General features: G+C 43.6%; 1 protein-coding gene across 4 annotated transcripts in view; it reads left to right on the forward strand.

Annotated features, from left to right (window-relative positions):
- TMC5 (transmembrane channel like 5) overlaps window positions 1–17792 on the forward strand; it is an 89136-nt gene that overhangs the window by 25868 nt on the left and 45476 nt on the right. For 3 of the 4 annotated variants that reach the window (XM_027771085.1, XM_027771086.1, XM_006146582.3), the window contains exons 2-4: window positions 4180–4338; window positions 13703–14566; window positions 15996–16123. In XM_027771085.1, coding sequence (XP_027626886.1) covers window positions 13782–14566; window positions 15996–16123 — 913 coding nt within the window. In that variant the 5' untranslated portion in view covers window positions 4180–4338; window positions 13703–13781. Of the gene's footprint in view, window positions 1–4059; window positions 4339–13702; window positions 14567–15995; window positions 16124–17792 lie in introns of those variants that run through there. The other variant, XM_014587092.2, reaches the window with a different exon arrangement.

The raw sequence follows: 17792 nt of genomic DNA on the forward strand, positions 1-17792 counted from the left end.
ACTATGTGGGAGTCCAGCGACATAGCCATTACGCTAACTGCTGGTTCCCAAGTCATAGGTTTCTTTAGATAACTAGCCAAGGTAGATGGAAACCATTTTGGTACATACAGGAAACTGAAGGGTGAGCGCCGTCGACTCTCACCACAGCGCACAGCTGGGCTCCCACTTTCCCAGGGCTCTCGGCATGCTCCACACACCCTGAAGAAGCGCCATCGCCCAGGCGGGCTAGGCAGCGACTGGGCCTCAATCTTGTAGAGCCTCCTGGCACAAGAGAACAGCCCACCTGTGGGAGGCTGCGCACCAGGGAATATCCCCGGTTTCTCAGAGAGCAAACAATTACACAATGCCAAAAGCCATGATTGGCTTCCCTCAAAACCTCACCTTCAAAACCATACTCTGATTGGCCACTAGAATCCTTCAGATTTGCATATCCGGCACCTCATGATTGGTCCACAAAGCAACCAATCATAACCCACCTTTTACAACCAATCATAACCCACCTTTTACAACCAATCACAGCCCACTAACATGTATATAACCATGATCCCTGGCCCACAATCTCCAGACGACCCTGAAGAGCCTGAGAAGTTGTAACACTGCATCGTCTCCAGATGACCCTGAAGAGTTGTGACACCATGTTGTAACACTGTGTCTTCTCCGTGCTGCCCACAATAATCAGAAGACCCAGAAGAGTTGTTACACTGGGTCATCTGTCTCTGTGTTGTCCGGTCTCTCACTCCTTCCCTCAGGAAACCTGTTCGGGTCGGGATACCCACCAATGTCAACTCGAGCCCGCTTGCGACCCTCCAGGCGATTCTTTTTGAAAATTTTTAACGGTGCCCATGGATCTAGTTTTTCTGGAGTCCCTGGGAAGTGTCTTCCTTTGGATCAGCAAGGGAATCGTCCTTGATCTTTTTACATTTCCTTTAGCCTCCTTCTTAGCATTTGGTAGAAGAGGTAGGCTTGGGGCCAGCTCATGGCATGGTGGTTCAGACAGCTGGATTCCACACGGCGGACTATGACTTTGAGTCCTGAACCCAGAGGCTTAAGAAACACGCTCGGCAGGTATGTTTGTGTGCCCAGAATCCTGAAAGAAGGAGGAGATGGAGAAGGGATGAGATGTGACCATTCCCCATGGAGGGGGCTTTCTTGCTCTCTCTCTCTCTCTCTCCCCAGTGAGTGCACATCACAGGCCCTCTGGCAAACTTTTTTAAAAAGGAAGAAGAGGTAAGCATGAAACTATTATACCTGCTAGCTCTCTTTGTCAGGTGGAGGTGGGGCTGGAAATGTGGTAAGAGATGTTTTTTTTAATTTCCTTTTATTGCTGTAATGAATATCTACTCAACATTTCAATGACACTTTTATTGTGCTTGCTTTGAGGCTTAACATAAATGGCCCAATTAAAAAATTCAGTGAACTTTGTTCAATTATCTTGATTTTTTTTAGAATTCTTTTTCTTTTTCTTTCTTTCTTTCTTCTTTCTTTCTTTCTTTCTTTCTTTCTTTCTTTCTTTCTTTCTTTCTTTCTTCTTGCTTTCTTCCTTCTTTCTTTTTTCTTTCTATTTTAATTTGACTGGGGGTGGAGAGAGAGAGAAAAAGAGAGAGAGAGACAGAAACTGAGAAAACAAGCTGCCAGGTCCAGGACTCAAACCATGGTTGACCGTGAGGGAGTCCAACACCCTTAACCATCACGCCACCTGCTGTCCCATCTTGATTTATTTTTAAAGCTTCCATAGCTTATTTGAAGACTGGGGGGAAAATAGTATTTACACAATCAGCTAATTCTAGCTTTTTCTCACTCTTTTAGTTTTACCGTTTTGAGAAAATTAGTTTTTGGTCCAACCCTGGTGGTTAAGGGAGCTCTGTCCCACATGGTCCACTGTGGTTCAAATCCTAGCCCTGGTGGCTTGGAAAACACACAGGATACATATGTGTGTGTGCCCCAAATCCTGACAGGATGGGGAAATGGGAGGAGAAAGAATTGTGAGGTGTCCATGCCCCATTAGGGGGTGCTTTCACTCTCTTTCTCTGTCTCTCTCTGGCAAACACTTGTGTCCCTGGAAGTTAAAAGTAATTAAAACTGTTTTGGGGACCAGCAGGTGGCATGTTGGTTAAGGCAGCCAGGTCCCACATGGCCAGCTGTGTGATTTGAGTCTCATACCTGGTGGTCTGAAAAACTCATTGGGTGTGTGTGTGTGTGTGCATGTGTGCCCCAAATCCTGACAGGATGTAAAAATTGAGAAGATTGTGGTGTGACTATGTCCCATTGGGGGAGGGAGGAAAATGAATCCTCTCTTTCCTTCTCTCTCACTCACTTTCTCAGTGTCTCTCTCCATTGAGCCCATGTGGAAAAATTGGAAAAAAAAAAAACAAACTTTTTTATTTTGAAGTGTATGTGATTTAGAACATTTTTTGTCCCTTTTTACCCAGGCTTGTTCATTGTTTTCCTTTCTGCAAAGAGGTCTTCTTTTCTTACCTGAATCAGAATCATTTTGCTTTGATTTCCTATCTTTTTTTTTTTTTTTGAGAGGTTTTTGCTATAGGGCGTGTGTGCTCGCCAGAAAGACAGAAAGAGACAGAGAGACAGAAAGCAAGAAATCACCCCCCAAGGGGGATGGTCACGCCACATCCCTTCTCCTCCATTCTCCTCTTGGGATCTTGGGTATGCATGCTCCCGCCGTGAGTTTAAGCCACCGGGTCTGGAACTCGAACCGCGGTTGACTACATGGGAGTCCAGCGACATAGCCATTACACCAACTGCTGGTCCCTGATTTTCTATCTTTAATAGGGGAGAAAACTCTGTCCCTATTTCTCTTTCTATCTGTATCATATGTGAAAGATGTCCATATAACTTACATGCTCGAACCTGTAATATTGCCACATGCCAATATTCATATATGTGGTTGGCTAGTTTCCTAGGGTTGCTCTGCCACAGTACCACTAACGGGGTAGCTTAGCAACAGAAATTTATCATCGCAGTTCTGGAGGCTGGACGTATGAAATCAGAGTACTGATCTCTCTGAAACCAGTAAGGGAAGGATCCTCACTTGTCCCTTCCAACTGTTGGAAGGCCTGATGTTCCTGGCCTGTGGCAGGACAACTCCAACCTTCACGTGGTCTTCTCCTCTCTTCATACCATGCTCTCTCTGAATGTGCCTATGTTCCCTTTATAAAATAAACAATTATTAATGATAGAGCATGTCATGTGGACAAGAGATAAAGTAAGAGAGAAGCACCTTCCCCAGGGCTCTCTTGTGCCACCATCCCCTTCCTGCAGTTCTCCAGGCCACCAGGATCCTGGGCACACACGCACTCACCAAGCACACTTTTCAAGCCAACCAGGCAGGGAATTCAAACCATGATTGGCATGTGGCTTCTTTTTTAAAAGAATTATTTATTTTGTTTATTTATTCATTTATTTTAATTTTACCAGAGAGAGAGAAAGACAGAGAGAGAAAGTGAGAAAGCAAGCCACCAGGTCCAGGACTTGAACTGTGGTTGGCCATGTGGGAATGTCCAGCACCTTAACCACCATGCCACCTGCTGGCCCCCACCATGATTGGCATCTGGTTTCTGGCTCTGAATTCCAGTATGCTACCAGCTGTGCCACAGAGGCTGGGCTGCAAATGTCCCCTCTACATGGACAGCACTCATACTGGGTTGGAGCCCACCCTAATGACCTCATTTTAACTTGATCACTTTCTCCAGAGACCCTATTCACAAATAAGGCCACACTCCAAGGTGTAGGGGCTAGGACTTCAACATACCATTTTGTAGGGGGAACAATTCAATTTATAGCAGTAGTCAAAGTATTAACAACATGATCTGGAAAGTAACACCCCAAATTCATGGTCATGGTGGCTTCTGTTCAGGAGAGGGGGACATTGGATGAAGGAGAGGTATTAGAGGGCTTTGGCCTTACTGGTCATGTTTTACCTCCTTGATACAGTAAATGTGAGTGTGGAACTAATGACTAATGTCAAAGAGACTAGGAATTGCTAATATTTATTCTACTGTGCTCTACGCTTCATTGTGGCCTAACATTCCTTTTAAATTATTAGGAGAAATGAAAACAAGCTGGCATGTGAGCGAGCATTTCCCCACTTGCAAATACACCTGAGCTGTACAACACGAGACCATCTTTTATGGAAGTCAAAGTCCTCTGCCTTCTGATTTGCAGGACGTGACTCTGCCTGCTGTCAGCACCTCGGAATATTCAGTCCTCAGGCCAGCGTCAGAGAGTCACCTGCCACCCGGCTCCCATCCAAGCCAGCCTAGAGAAGACACAAGGATCTTTAACAAGTTGATTGGGGCAAAGTTGACATCTATTTGGGACCAAGTGAGTAAACTAAAGATAAAAGATGTTTTTAAGGAGCTAAATGTGGGGGTCAGTAGATGGCGTCATGGTTACGTCACTGGACTGCTACGTAGTCACCTGTGGTTTGAGTCTTGATCAAGCAACTTCAAACTCACACTGGGCATGTGTATGCCCAAGATCCTGAGATGAGAATAGAGGAGAAGGGATTGTAGTGTGCTCATCCTCCCTGAGGGTGATTTTCTCACTTTCTGTCTCTCTGTCTCTTCTATAGCAAAAATCTCTTTTAAAAAAAAAGGAGCTGAATGTATTCAATTAAACAAACTGTCCTTCCTTTTGAAATGGGCCCCCCTTTCTTTAAAAGAAAACTATAAAATATTTTATGTGATAATGGCTGATAGTCAATCATGATAGCTGTCATTGCATTTATGTTGGCGACTCTAGATTCTTTCCTTCTCCCTCCCCTACATAGAAACTATTCTTAAAAATTTTGTTTGGTCTGTTTTAAGTCAAATAGATGCAATTCATTGGAACTAGTTAAGAGTTTCTATAGAATCACTTTCATTATTCTTTTTAAGCTTATTTTATTTCTTTCATGAGAGAAAGTATATGAGAGACAGAGACAGGCACCCTCAACAGGACGTCATCACACCATGATCCTCTTCCCCTGGCCCTCCAGCTAGTCGGGACCTCAGGCACACATGCACCTGCTGTGTTTCAGGTAGACTCAGAATCTGAACCCGTGGCTGGCCATGTGGCTTCCAGCATGGCAGATCAGTGAGTTATCACCTGTGCTACTACAGTTAGGCTGACCGTGGTCTTAAATATGTCTTATGTCACTTATAGGATTGTCACTAGCCTAGAAAACAGTGATTTCATTTAGGTTAAAAGGTTTACCTTGCATATAACACAGTTCACCTCTTTAGAAATAAAACATGCGGCTGAAATGAGAAGTTGTGGCCTCACTTTGACTTGCAGGGGTCACTTCCTGCATTTGGTGCCAGTCAGGGCTGCTGTTTTATAAAAGCCCTGGCTTCTCGTTCCCGTCTTTCAGGTAATAAATGGCCTCGATGAGCAAAATTAACCTTTGCACAGCTCACAGTCTGCATGGCCACCAGGCCCCAGTGTGGGCCAGAGACTGGAGCTGGGAAAAGGAGATTAGCAGCTAGAACCTTAACCTTAACCTTTTCTGCGGTGCATGGAGATCTCTGCATTCTTGTTGACAACACTGTGAGATTCCAATGTGCAGATGTCTTAAAACTGATCCAGCCCATTCCTCTTGATGGTTTTTTGATTGTTTCCAGTTGTTGTCATTACACACAAAGCTTGGCCTGCCAGTCCTTCATGGTTCTGAGTCCTTATGTTTTGTGATGTCATCTGATGATGCAGAGCAGAACTCGTGGGTGGCTGCCTCGGCTTACATTGGCTTGAGTGGGGAGAACTAATGATACGTGAAGTTGGGGTGATCAGGCCCAACTGCAGTGCCGACCCCTGGGCTGCAAGCTGACCAAGTTCTGACTCACGCTCACGAAGACTTAGACTCATGGACATGGAGAAGGGAGAGCAAGCCAAGTTTATTGAGAGAGAGCAAATAAAAAAGCAAGCACTCCCAAGTAGAAGGGGTCTCAGAAAGAGTTACCACCCGTGGTCTGGTCTCCGGTTTCTATCCTAGCTGAGAGACCCCGTGTATGCATGTTTCTTTGTGACAGGGGTCTCATGTAAGCTGTTAATTTAGGAAGAACTTATCTCAGTTAACTCTGAAGGCTCAGAGACTGTTAAATTTAGGATTTATTGCCACAAGGCAGGAAGTCTTATCTGCTCCAGATTTCTGAAAAACAAAACAAAACAAAAAATCTCCTACATTATCTATGCATTCTGGGCTATGACAATCGATCTCTGGTTTCTGCCTGAGTCCATCTCATAATAATGAATCCTAAATTCTTTAGGAACAAAGTCTATATATCTATAGGTCAAAGGAACATAGTGACTCTATGGAGAAAAGAGGAAAAAGAAACAGGTAACATGACATGGCCACCCAGCGGGGTGGACAGCGGCTCTCCTCTCAGTCCCTGCCCTATCCACCTACTCACTGAGTCTAATTTCTGTCTCACTAAGAGGCAGCAGAGGGCCAGATAAATAGCCTGGATGTGACCTCGTCAGATGCGAGGGTGTAATGTGCCCCTCGAAGATTCCTGAACTATCAGAACTACAAACACAAGATCGGTAGGATGGCCATTCAAGCCGGGGGTCTGTGCAACATGGAATAAGGAGTACCGGATTAGCAGCCTTCGTATGACTGAAAAGCAGTGGGGGGCTCGCCAGTGGGGTGGTGAAGAGAGCTAGATCCCACACAGCCGATAGTACAGTTTGAATCCTGGCACCTGCAGTTTGAAAAACACTTGGGGCATGTTTGTGTGCATGCCTAAAATCCCGAGAGGAGGGAGAAATGGAAGAGAAGGGATTTCTGCATTACCATTCCCCGCGGGACTGCTTTCTCGCTTTCTTTCTCTCTCTGACTCTTTCTGGCAAGAACACACTTGCCCTCTGGCAAATAAAAAAAAAAAAAGAGAGAGAGAGAGAGAAAGAAAAAAAGAGGAGAGAAAAGAGAAGAAAGAAAACCATTGAGATATATGTGACCAGAGAGAGCCCAAAAGGGACCCGAAAAGGAGGGCTGGAATAGATGGTTCAGTAGCCCTTACTAGGAAGGCACTGGAGAAACGAAAACCGGGGTGAAAAGGGGAATACCCTCCTAGTGCTGTTCCCAAGGCGTTGAGCTGTATTATTATTCCTTTGAACAATCAGATTTTCCATCTGCCCCCCTGATGGTTAATAGGAAGCTAAGAGTAGAATTCTCAGAAGGCCACTCCCACTTCATTTGACAATCAATACGAGACTATTTCCTTGTGGTCATTTCCTCCTCTCTCTCCCCGACCTTTTCTGTGGGTTTAGCTTTGTTTGTGGAATTTGTTCAGTGCAGGTGGTCGTGGTGAGAGAACTGTGTGCCTCACTGTGAAGATGTGCAGTTCACAAACTGTCAGATAACCACCGAACGGAAAACTGCACCAAGGAACTTGGACTCATTTTTGGCCTGTTATGTTTAATATCCATCTATCTATTTAGCTAATCTGTCTGTGTTGTTTGTGCATAATAGGAATGTTTATATTTATAATATGTATTATATATTTATAATATGTATTATATTTATAATATGTATGCATATATGTGTATGTATGTTATATATATATATGTACATTATATATATATATATATAAAATACATATGTACAGGTTCAGCATCCCTGATCAAAAATCCAAAATCTGAAACTTAAGAAAAAAATTATTCACTAATTTTTTTAGTGAGATAGGGAGAGGGGTGTCACCAACAAGGTCCCTATGCCATGATCAAATATTTAAAGCAAAAACCAAAGTGCTTTTATCCGTGAGGTTAAGTTCTGTTGCATTAAAACAAACAACAAACTAAAACATCACAAAGTTTTCTAACAAATAAAAGTTCATTTCTTGCCCATGAAAAGCTGTTGTAAAAAGCCAGGTGTAGTGCACAATGCCTGTAATCCTAACTATTCAGGAGGTTGAGGCAGGAGGATCTCCAGTTTGAGGTCAGCCTCTTAAAAAAAAAACAAAAAACAACAACAACAAAAAAAACGCTGACATGGTTTGGGGCAGGGGTGGGTCCTCATGTGCTCAATGTGGTCATGCAGGAGCCCTGGAGAGGCTAAAGGAGCGCTGAGGGTAAAGCTTCAGCTCCTGAATGCTTTCGCTTAGAAGTGACACAGTCCCCTACATCCACAGCTTATTGACCAGAGAGCACCATGTGCCAGTGCCTGACAGCAAAGGGGTTCCTCATCTCCTGGGGATGTCCTGGAGAAGATGCAGAGTCTCTTCCCTGCTGCTCCTGCAGCTCGTCCTGGAGTTGAGGTTCTGAGCGCTTGGTTTGCTGGGAGCCCTGAGCCCTGGTTTCCCGTGTTGTTATCTGATCTCTTCTAAAGGGCTCTCATGATAAATTCTTTTCAGAAATTAATCCTGGGAAGAAATGTGGACCTCTTGAAAAACTGATATACTTCCTCTTTTCTACAAGTAGTAGTAGATAACCTGTCCTGAGTCCCTGTCAGTACGGGCGAAGCAACTCTCATCGAAATTTAGTTCTGTCACAGCCTGTCAACCTAGGAATTTTGCAGCGTTGTTCCTTCCTGTACCTGAGTATAAGAGGTTTCCTTTTTTTATTTTTTTTTAAAGTTTATTTGTTTAGTTTTGAGAGAGAGAGAGAGAAAGAGAGAGAGGGAGAGAGAAGGATCCTCAGGCTGCAGTCTATCTCCAGCTTTAACAGCTGGGGCACACCCAGCCTGTGCTGGGAGACCTTGGAATGTGAACTTGGAACCTTCCCATTCAGCTTTGCAGAAGCTGTGCCACTGTGGCTGAGTTTCTTTAATCAATGTCCTGGCTGAGTTACTACTTTCATTATCTACCCACTCTTGTCTCTTATGGAAATTGCCCAGTTTTACGTTACATAAAAATAAAAATAGTGATAAGTGATAGCTTCTGTTCTGTTTTCCTCAGCGCTGGCTGTTCCATGTGCCTTATCGTGGCCATTCCTTACAAAAACTCTGTGAGATAGCATTGTCAGTGTTGAAACAGATTCAGAGACGTTAAGTGACGTGCTGAAGTCCACGCAGTCAGCAAATGGGAACTAAGGCCGGCTCAGTGTGATGCCAAGGGGTGGATTTCTAACCACTCTCACTGTTGAGCATCCCATAGATAGGATTCGATTCAGGCAGTGTGTCCTGTCTTCACCTAGCTTTTGTTTTCATTAATTCATATGTATTTTTTTTGCTATAGGGTGCATGCGCTCGCCAGACAGACAGAGAGAGACATAGAGACAGAAAGCGAGAAGTCACCCCCCAGGGGGGATGGTCACACCGCAATCCCTTCTCCTCCATTCTCCTCTCGGGATCTTGGGCACGCACGCACACGTGCCCGGTGTGAGTTTTAAGCCACCGGGTCCGGGACGCGAACCGCGGTTAACTACGTGGGAGTCCAGTGACATAGCCATTACGCTAACTGCTGGTTCCCACTAATTCATATTTATGTATAGGAAAATTGGAAATATTTGTGAGCCAAAATTCTTTGGTTTTTTTTTTTTCTAAGTAATCTGATAGCCCCTGAGAGAAATAGAAGGTTTTATGTTATGGCTTCTAGGTTAGATCTTTTACATCTTCATCTTCTTTTTAAAATTTAGGAGTAATATACTTATGTGTATGTGTGCACATTTCTTAAGCATACAATTTGACACATTTTTACACACACGCTACCAAGTAACCACCACCAAATGTTGCCACCCTGGTGGCTCCGCAGAGACTCTCATATGGCATTTTCCAGTCATTACCCACCTCTTTCTCTCCCCAAGATATCCCACCATTCAAACTTCTGTCAACATTTGTTAGTTTGCTGGTTCTTGAACTTTGGGTAAATGTAACATGGTAGTATTTTGGTGTGTCTAGCTCTTTCCTTTCATCCCTACATGTGTGAGATTTATCCATTTTGTAACATGTGGCAGAAATTCAGTCTTTGCTATCACTGAGTGATATTTCATGGTATGAACATGCCATGATTCATTTATTCTGCTGTTGAGTGACATTTGGATTGTTTCAAAATTTTTGGCACTTACAAAAGCAAAAGGTTTTGGGGATCAGCGGGCATGGTGGTTAGGGTACAGGAGTCCCACATGGCAGACTGCAGTTCAAGTCCCAATCCTGGGGGGTTGCTTTCGCATTTTCCCTCCCTCTCTGTCTCTCTGGTGAGCACACATGCCCTATAGCAAATGAAATAGTAATAATAAAAAATAAATAATTCTTTAAAAAATGTTAAAAACAAAACAATACCATAAAAAGTTTCTGTGAACCTTCTTATCTTTTGGTAGACACACTCACTTCTCTTGGACTAATATAGCGGCACCTGCTCTCAATATTTTGACTTTATTAGGGACCATTTTGTTTGTTAGATGTAATAGTCTGTGTGTTGGTGTTGGGAGGGCATGGAAGTTCCTAGAGAAGAAATATATTAATTTCTTTTTTTTTTTTTTTTGAGAGGCTTTTGCTATAGGGCGCGTGTGCTCATCAGAAAGACAGAGAGAAATAGAGAGACAGAAAGCGAGAAATCACCCCCTGGGGGGATGGCCATGCCGCAATCCCTTCTCCTCCATTCTCCTCTGGGGATCTTGGGCACGCATGCACATGCGCCCGGCGTGAGTTTAAGCCATCAGGTCCGGGACTCGAACTGCAGTCGACTATGTGGGAGTCCAGTGACATAGCCATTATGCTAACTGCTAACCCCAGAAATATATTAATTTCTAATATTAAAATATAAGTAAACAAATGGCTTCCATTTCCACATTATGAGAATTAATTTGCAATAAAGAATAGCACCTAAATTTCAAGTGAGTGCAGATAGCTTATACAGATATTCCTGTTTGCAATACTCACCATATTAGTCAGAATTCTTCTCTGTCACTTGCAAATGACAGAAACCCAGCTCAAATTAATTTCAGTCAAAAAGGGAATGTAATGACTCAACGCTCCAGGAGTCTACTGCCTTCAGGCATGCTGGATTCAGATGTCATCATATTTGGTCTTTCTGTCTATCTCTTGGCTCTGTTCTCCTCCTACCTGTGAGTACCAATCTCTACTGGTGATCTCTGATGGCTTCAGGTTTACAACTTCCTAACTCCAAGTGCAACAGACAGTACAGTTCCGTAAAACTCCCCAAATTGAATCTCATAGGCTCTGGCTGGGTTGTATTTCCTAACCTGGTCACCGTGGCTGGGAAGAAAATAATTGCAATTGGATTATAAGCCCACATCTGGTTTATAGGGACTGAGTGGGGAGAGGTATTACTCAAGACAAAGTGTTAACACACGATAGAAACAGATGCTGGGCAGGGATAAAACACAAAAATGGATTTCTGCTATGCTGAGATACTTAGAATAGACTTGGCAAAATGAACATTCTGAGGCTCTAGGTGACAGCAAAATGTTAACATTGTCATTAGGTCTGATTACTGAAAAAGTCTGACCTTTGTTTACACAGAGACCAACCTGGACAAGTTGACAAACTTAAAAAAAATGTTCTACTTCCTTCTTGCAAAGCCATCTCCATGCATCTATTTATCTATTCATTTATTCATTGATTTTAATTTGACCTCCTCTGTGCACTCATACCAGCTTGTGCTTTGAATCCTAGAAACCCAAGTGCCAATAGGCGGCCTAGTGGTTAAGGCACTGAATTCCCACATGGCAGTTCAAGTCCCAGACACGACAGCTAGAAGGTCATGACAGGCACATGTGCATGTGTGCCCAAAATCCAGAGAGGGGAACGGAAGAGAAGAGAAGGGATTGCAGTGTGGCCATCCCTCCTGGGGGATGATTTCTCAATTTCCCTCCCTCTGTCTCTCTCCAGCAAGCACACACACCCTATGGCAAAAACCTAAAAAGAAAGAAAGAAAGAAAGAAAGAAAGAAAGAAAGAAAGAAAGAAAGAAAGAAAGAAGGAAAGAAGGAAAGAAGGAAAGAAGGAAAGGAAGAAAGGAAGGAAGGAAGGAAGGAAGGAAGGAAGGAAAGAAGGAAGAGAGAGAGAAAGAAAGGAAGAGAGAAAGAGAGAGAGAAAGAGAGAGAGAGAGGAAGAAAGGAAGGAAAAAAGGAAGGAAGGAAGGAAGGAAGGAAGAAAGGAAGAAAAAAAAAGAAAAAGACTTGTGCATGGATTTCAGTTTTCTGGGGCACCAAAATAAACTTGTACTTTAATCTATTTTTCCAGATTTTTTTAAATCTCCTCACTGAAGGAGCCCAGGTTGCTGATGACGTCGCAGAACCGAGTCATCATATCAGCTCAGACTATTATGTAAAAGAAAAATCAACTTTTATCTTGTTTAAACCACCATTTTTAAATCTTTGGTCCATACAACTGTATTTATATCTTTCTTTTTCTTTTTTTGGAGAGGGTTTCGCTATAGGGCACGTGCACTCGCCAGACAGACAGAGACATAGAGACAGAAAGCGAGAAATCACCCCCCAGGGGGGATGGTCACACCGTAATCCCTTCTCCTCCATTCTCCTCTTGGGATCTTGGGCACGCACACACACATGCCAGGCATGAGTTTTAAGCCACCGGGTCCGGGACACGAACCGCGGTCGACTACGTAGGAGTCCAGTGACATAGCCATTACGCTAACTGCTGGTTCCCTGTATTTATATCTTAAAAAACTATTATTTACATAATAGTCTGAGCTGATATGATGTCTTGGTTCTGTGAAGTCACCAGCAACCTGGGTTCCTTCAGTGAGGAGATTTTTAAAAATCTGTGGAAAAATAGATTAAAGTACAAGTTTATTTTGGTGCCCCAGGTAATTGAAATCCAAGCACAGGTTTTTCTTCCTTTCTTCCTTTCCTTTTTATTATTTTTTTGTTTCTGTTGTTGTTGTTGTTGTTTTGCCATAGGGTGTGTGGAGAGAGACAGAGAGAGGGAAATTGAGAAATCATCCCCCAGGAGGGATGGCCACACTGCAATCCCTTCTCTTCTCTTCCGTTCCCCTCTCTGGATTTTGGGCACACATGCGCATGTGCCTCTCATGACCTTCTAGCTGTCGTGTCTGGGACTTGAACTGCCATGTGGGAATTCAGTGCCTTAACCACTAGGCCACCTGCTCCTCCCATTTTTGTCTCTTTTATTAAAAGTGCTTTTTTTTTTTTTTTTTTTTTTTTTTTTGTGGTCATAGGGTCTTTGTGCTCAACAAAGAAAGTGCCCCACAAAGTAACACAGTCACCATCCCTTCTTCTTCTCCAATTTTCTATCCTGTCAGAATTTTGGGCATGCCCACACATGCATTCAGAGTGTTTTTCAAGATGCCAGGGTTGGGATTCAAATTGCAATCAGCTGTGTGGGATCCAGCTTAACCACTGCATCCCAGGGCCAGCCCCATAGCCTTTTTCATAATACACATTTTCCATGAACTCTTTGAAGATCCCCACGTATGTGTTGTGCTACTGTTCTCATGGTGGGTGCAGCCTTTGCATACAAGACCCAAGATGTTGCACCATCATTTCTACCTTCCAGCCTCCAGGAAATAAGACGGAGAAAGGGAAGGACAACCTTTTTCCTTTAAGAGCATGACCTGGCAGTTATATATCGTTTCTGCTACGTGTCATTATTTCTCTCATGTCCATACCTAGGTGCAAAGGAGGCTGGGAAACTTAGTCTTTATTATGGGCGGCTGTGGACTCGACTTTGAAAGAAAGGAGAACTGATACTGGAAGGTAACTAGCAATCTCTGCAGGAAAAATAAAAGGAAAAGAATGTGACTTTTTTTGTCCTTTTTGTTTGTCAGGTAAAGGAAAAAAAAAATCCCCAAGTAACCGCAAATGAAGGAGCGTTTTAATGCCCCAGGGTAGAGAATTTGTAACAGCATGTCTGCCTACTACAGGAATCACGGGTTTGAGGGAGATCCAGATTACCCTGACTACTCGGAGTCTTGGAACGGAACACAGGAGTATTCGAAAACTCAGGATTACCCAGGTCCTCTGAATAATCCAGACTACCCCAGCCCCAAGAACAACCCATACTCCCTAGGCTCCAGAACAAGCCAAGAGTATCCTGGCTCTCTAGCAGAACCAGATTATCCTGGATCTTCTCCAAGTAATCTGGACTATCTTGGGACCAGGAGCAATCCACACTCTGCAGCCTCCAGAGCGAATCCAGACTATCATGCATCTCTGCCAGAACCAGATTACCTTGACTTTCAGAGCAATCCACACCACTCCAGCTCATCCAGAGAGCCAGACTATCCTGGATCTCAACGAAATATTGAGTTTGCAGGTTCCAGAAGCAGTGGAAATTATGGACACTCCAGAACAAATTCAGATTACTTGGGCTCGTTTGGAGAACCAGACTATCCTGGAGCTCAGGGCAACACTAACCATCTCGGCCCCAGGGACAACTCCAACCGTCCAGGCTTCAGAAGGAATACAGAGCATACCGGTTCCAGAATCAACCCATTTATAGATTATTTGGGAGAGCCTGATTATCCAGGTGCTGAGAATCAACCTAACTCCCCACCTTATTTAGAAGAACCAGACTATCCGGGTGCCAAAGACTCTCAGAACTCACCAAACCTTTGGGGGGAACCCGATTACCCAGGTGCTGAAGACGGTCATGATTATGGCTCTTCTGAAACACCGAAAATGACCAGGCAGTAAGTTCAGGTATATCCTTTCACCGGGGGTGGGACTGCGTGAGTACTAGAGCATCAAGTCGATGAAATTTGGTTGGTATGGTTTAGATTAGGGACGTGGATGATGGTCTCCATGATCTGAGGTTGTGGCAAAACTCTCTTACCTCATCACTGTTTTGACATGAATTGATTCTTTCATCAGTTTTTTAATCTATAACAAATTTTACCATTTGAAACTTTAACCAAAATTAGTCTTACTTTGTATTTACTATTTCTACTAGTGATAATTAGGAATTTGATTTAAAATTATGACTTGTATTTGATTCTAGTAACAAGGATATAGGATTTGAGTACGTAACAGTCAAAATATTGGCTTGTTGGAAAAGTCATGATGCATTTTTACATATCAAAGCATAGAAAACTACTTAATGACTTTTTTAACAACCCATTTTCTTTAGGACATAAATAGAATGAACAGGACCCGGTCGAAATGTCCTTCTTACCCTTATCTCCCACTGCTTGACTCAAAATACACCTTTGATGTTGTTACTGCCCTGATTTTCACCTTCCGTGGGCCCTCATAACCTTTGGGAGAATGGGCACACTGCTTCACTTACAGAACATTCGTCAATGGGATACGCTGTGCTAACCTAAGACATCAGCCAAAGACCAGCCTGATTGGTCCCCATCTTCTTTCCCCACCCCCTCCATACCTTAACCCTATTTTCTAGAGATCAGTAGTCCCTGACCTTTGCTGATCCTTACTACTACTTAATTAGCTGGGGAACTTTAAAAATAGTGCAGTTGCCTGGGCCCACCTTCCTTCAGAGTTTCTGACTTAATTAACTAGCACAGGAACCGGTGTGTGTACGCATGAGTGTGCATGCGTGCATGTGTGTGTGTGTGTTTAAAACTGAAGACCATTGCTCCAAGTTAATTGATTTGCATAGCATCCCCTTTAGATATTTGTCACTTTCTGTTCTCATTATTTATGCTATTTTACATCCTTGGACTGCCTCTTCCTAATTATGCACAAATTTATCCTTCCAACTCCTGCTTAAATGTCTCTTTTCCATTTAGATTTCTCCCAAAACTTCTAGCCAGAATTCATCTCTCCTTCCTTTGAACTTCTTGATCCTCTTTGCTAATCCTCACCATTTCTAGTTAAATTATAATTGGTCATATCTATGTCTAGAAACTGCACCAGATTGTCCTGGGAACTTCTTGAGGACAGACATGTCTTTATCTTTGCATCCTCATCCCTGAGCCATGGCCAACACATGATTGTCATTCATCAGCATTGTGATTGGATGAATGGCTGGAAAGATGGATGGATGGATGGAAGGATGGATGAATGTCCTGTCATACTCCTGGATGGATAGCAGTTCATCATTTCAAGATTTCAGGATACTTGGAGAATGTCTTCAATCCAGCTCTCATTTCATTGCAGGGGTGATGGCCTCTTGGGCATCCTTCAGAAAGATAATAAAGATTACCACGAAAGCATTGAAATGACATCCATGGAGATGGCAAGCCCATCTGAATACTCTCTGCCGGAAACTCCAAGACATGGCTATGGTAAGCATTTGTTAAAATAGGGATCGTATCCTGCAAAAAAGTAAAACCCAGTGGATTGAGCGGTGCCATCATTAAGAAGGCCTGGCGGGACCAGCAGTTGGCATAATGGCTATGTTGCTGGACTCCCATGTAGCCACCCGTGGTTTGAGTCCCAGACCTGGTGGCTTAAACTCATGCCAGGCATGTGTGCGTGTATGCCCAAGATCCTGAGAGGAGAATGGAGAAGGGATTGCAGCATGGCCATACTCCCGGCAAGTAATTTCTCGCTGTCTCTCTCTGTCTTTCTGGCAAGCACCCACGCCCTATAGCAAAAACCTCTCCAAAAAAGAGGAAAAAAAAGAAGCCCTAGCAATAGAAGAAGTGGTCTATTCCTCCCTCTGCAAGTCCCTCCCAAGGTAAAGAGTTGAAAACTCAGTGTCTAGAGAAGCCATATACTATCCATCAATTATCTAAGCAGGCCAGGTTAGAGCTGTGGACAACAGGGCCTGCATGCCCTGTGCCTACCTCAGTGGCCTATGGTCAGATCCGGTCCCTGTGCTTATTGTGGGAACGTGGCTTAATGTACTGAGACCTTTAGATATTTTTTAAAAGAAGCCGGAAATTTGTCCTTTTGTCTTTTTTTTGTTGTTTTTCTATGCAATCTCCTGATTTTATGTGTTACAAAATAATTTTTAAAAATTGAAAACACTGAGCTGAACAAACAAAATCACCTTTTGGTGAGCTGCCAGTGGCCACCTTTAGCCTGGCACACACTGAAGGTGTTGAGACCATCGCATTTGCGTGTTTGGGACCTTCTGAGAGCAAACGGGGAGAGGGGCAACTCTATCTCATGTTACTTAAAGCCTCAATAGGTAGATGTGACTGTCGTCTCAAGACTAGAGAAAATCAGCAAGCAGACCATTAATATGTAAAAAATTATGTACTCAGAATCTGTTTGTGTAAAGGTAAAAGGTCTTAGGAGGCAAAAGAAATTTCTAACGGTTCTTACCTTCCAGGAGGGAAAAGAGATGTGTTGCCTCATAGAGAAAAACCTGTTCAGGATTTAGGGCATGCATGCACACGTGCCTGGTATGTTCTTCAACTGCTAGGTTCAGGATTTGAACTGTGCAGTTGGCCACTAGGCCAGTGGATCAGCCTCCACCCATTTCTTTCTTTTTTTTTTTTTTTTTTCTGTAGCACATGTGTGCTGCTGGAGAGAGTCAGAAAGAGGAAAGTGAGAAATCATCCCCCAGGAAGGATGTCAATGCTGAAGCCCCCTCTCCTCCATTTTCCGCTCAGGATTTTGGGCATGCACGCATATGTGCCCAGCATGTTTTTCAAGCTACCAAGTCTGAGTCTTTTTTTTTTTGGAGAGGTTTTTTATTGCTATAGGGCGCGTGCGCTCGCCAGACAGACAGAAAGAGACATAGAGACAGAAAGCGAGAAATCACCCCCCAGAGGGGATGGCCACGCCACAATCCCTTCTCCTCCATTCTCCTCTTGGGATCTTGGGCATGCATGCACACACGCCCGACATGAGTTTTAAGCCACCAGGTCCGGGACGCGAACCGCAGTCAACTACGTGGGAGTCCAGCGACATAGCCATTACGCTAACTGCTGGTTCCCCAAGTCTGAGTCTTGAACTGTACAGTCAGGCACATGAGATCCATAACTTTTTAACAACCATCAC

The sequence above is a fragment of the Tupaia chinensis genome, unplaced genomic scaffold (assembly GCF_000334495.1).
Source record: "Tupaia chinensis unplaced genomic scaffold, TupChi_1.0 Scaffold000182_1, whole genome shotgun sequence".
NCBI lineage: Eukaryota > Metazoa > Chordata > Mammalia > Scandentia > Tupaiidae > Tupaia > Tupaia belangeri.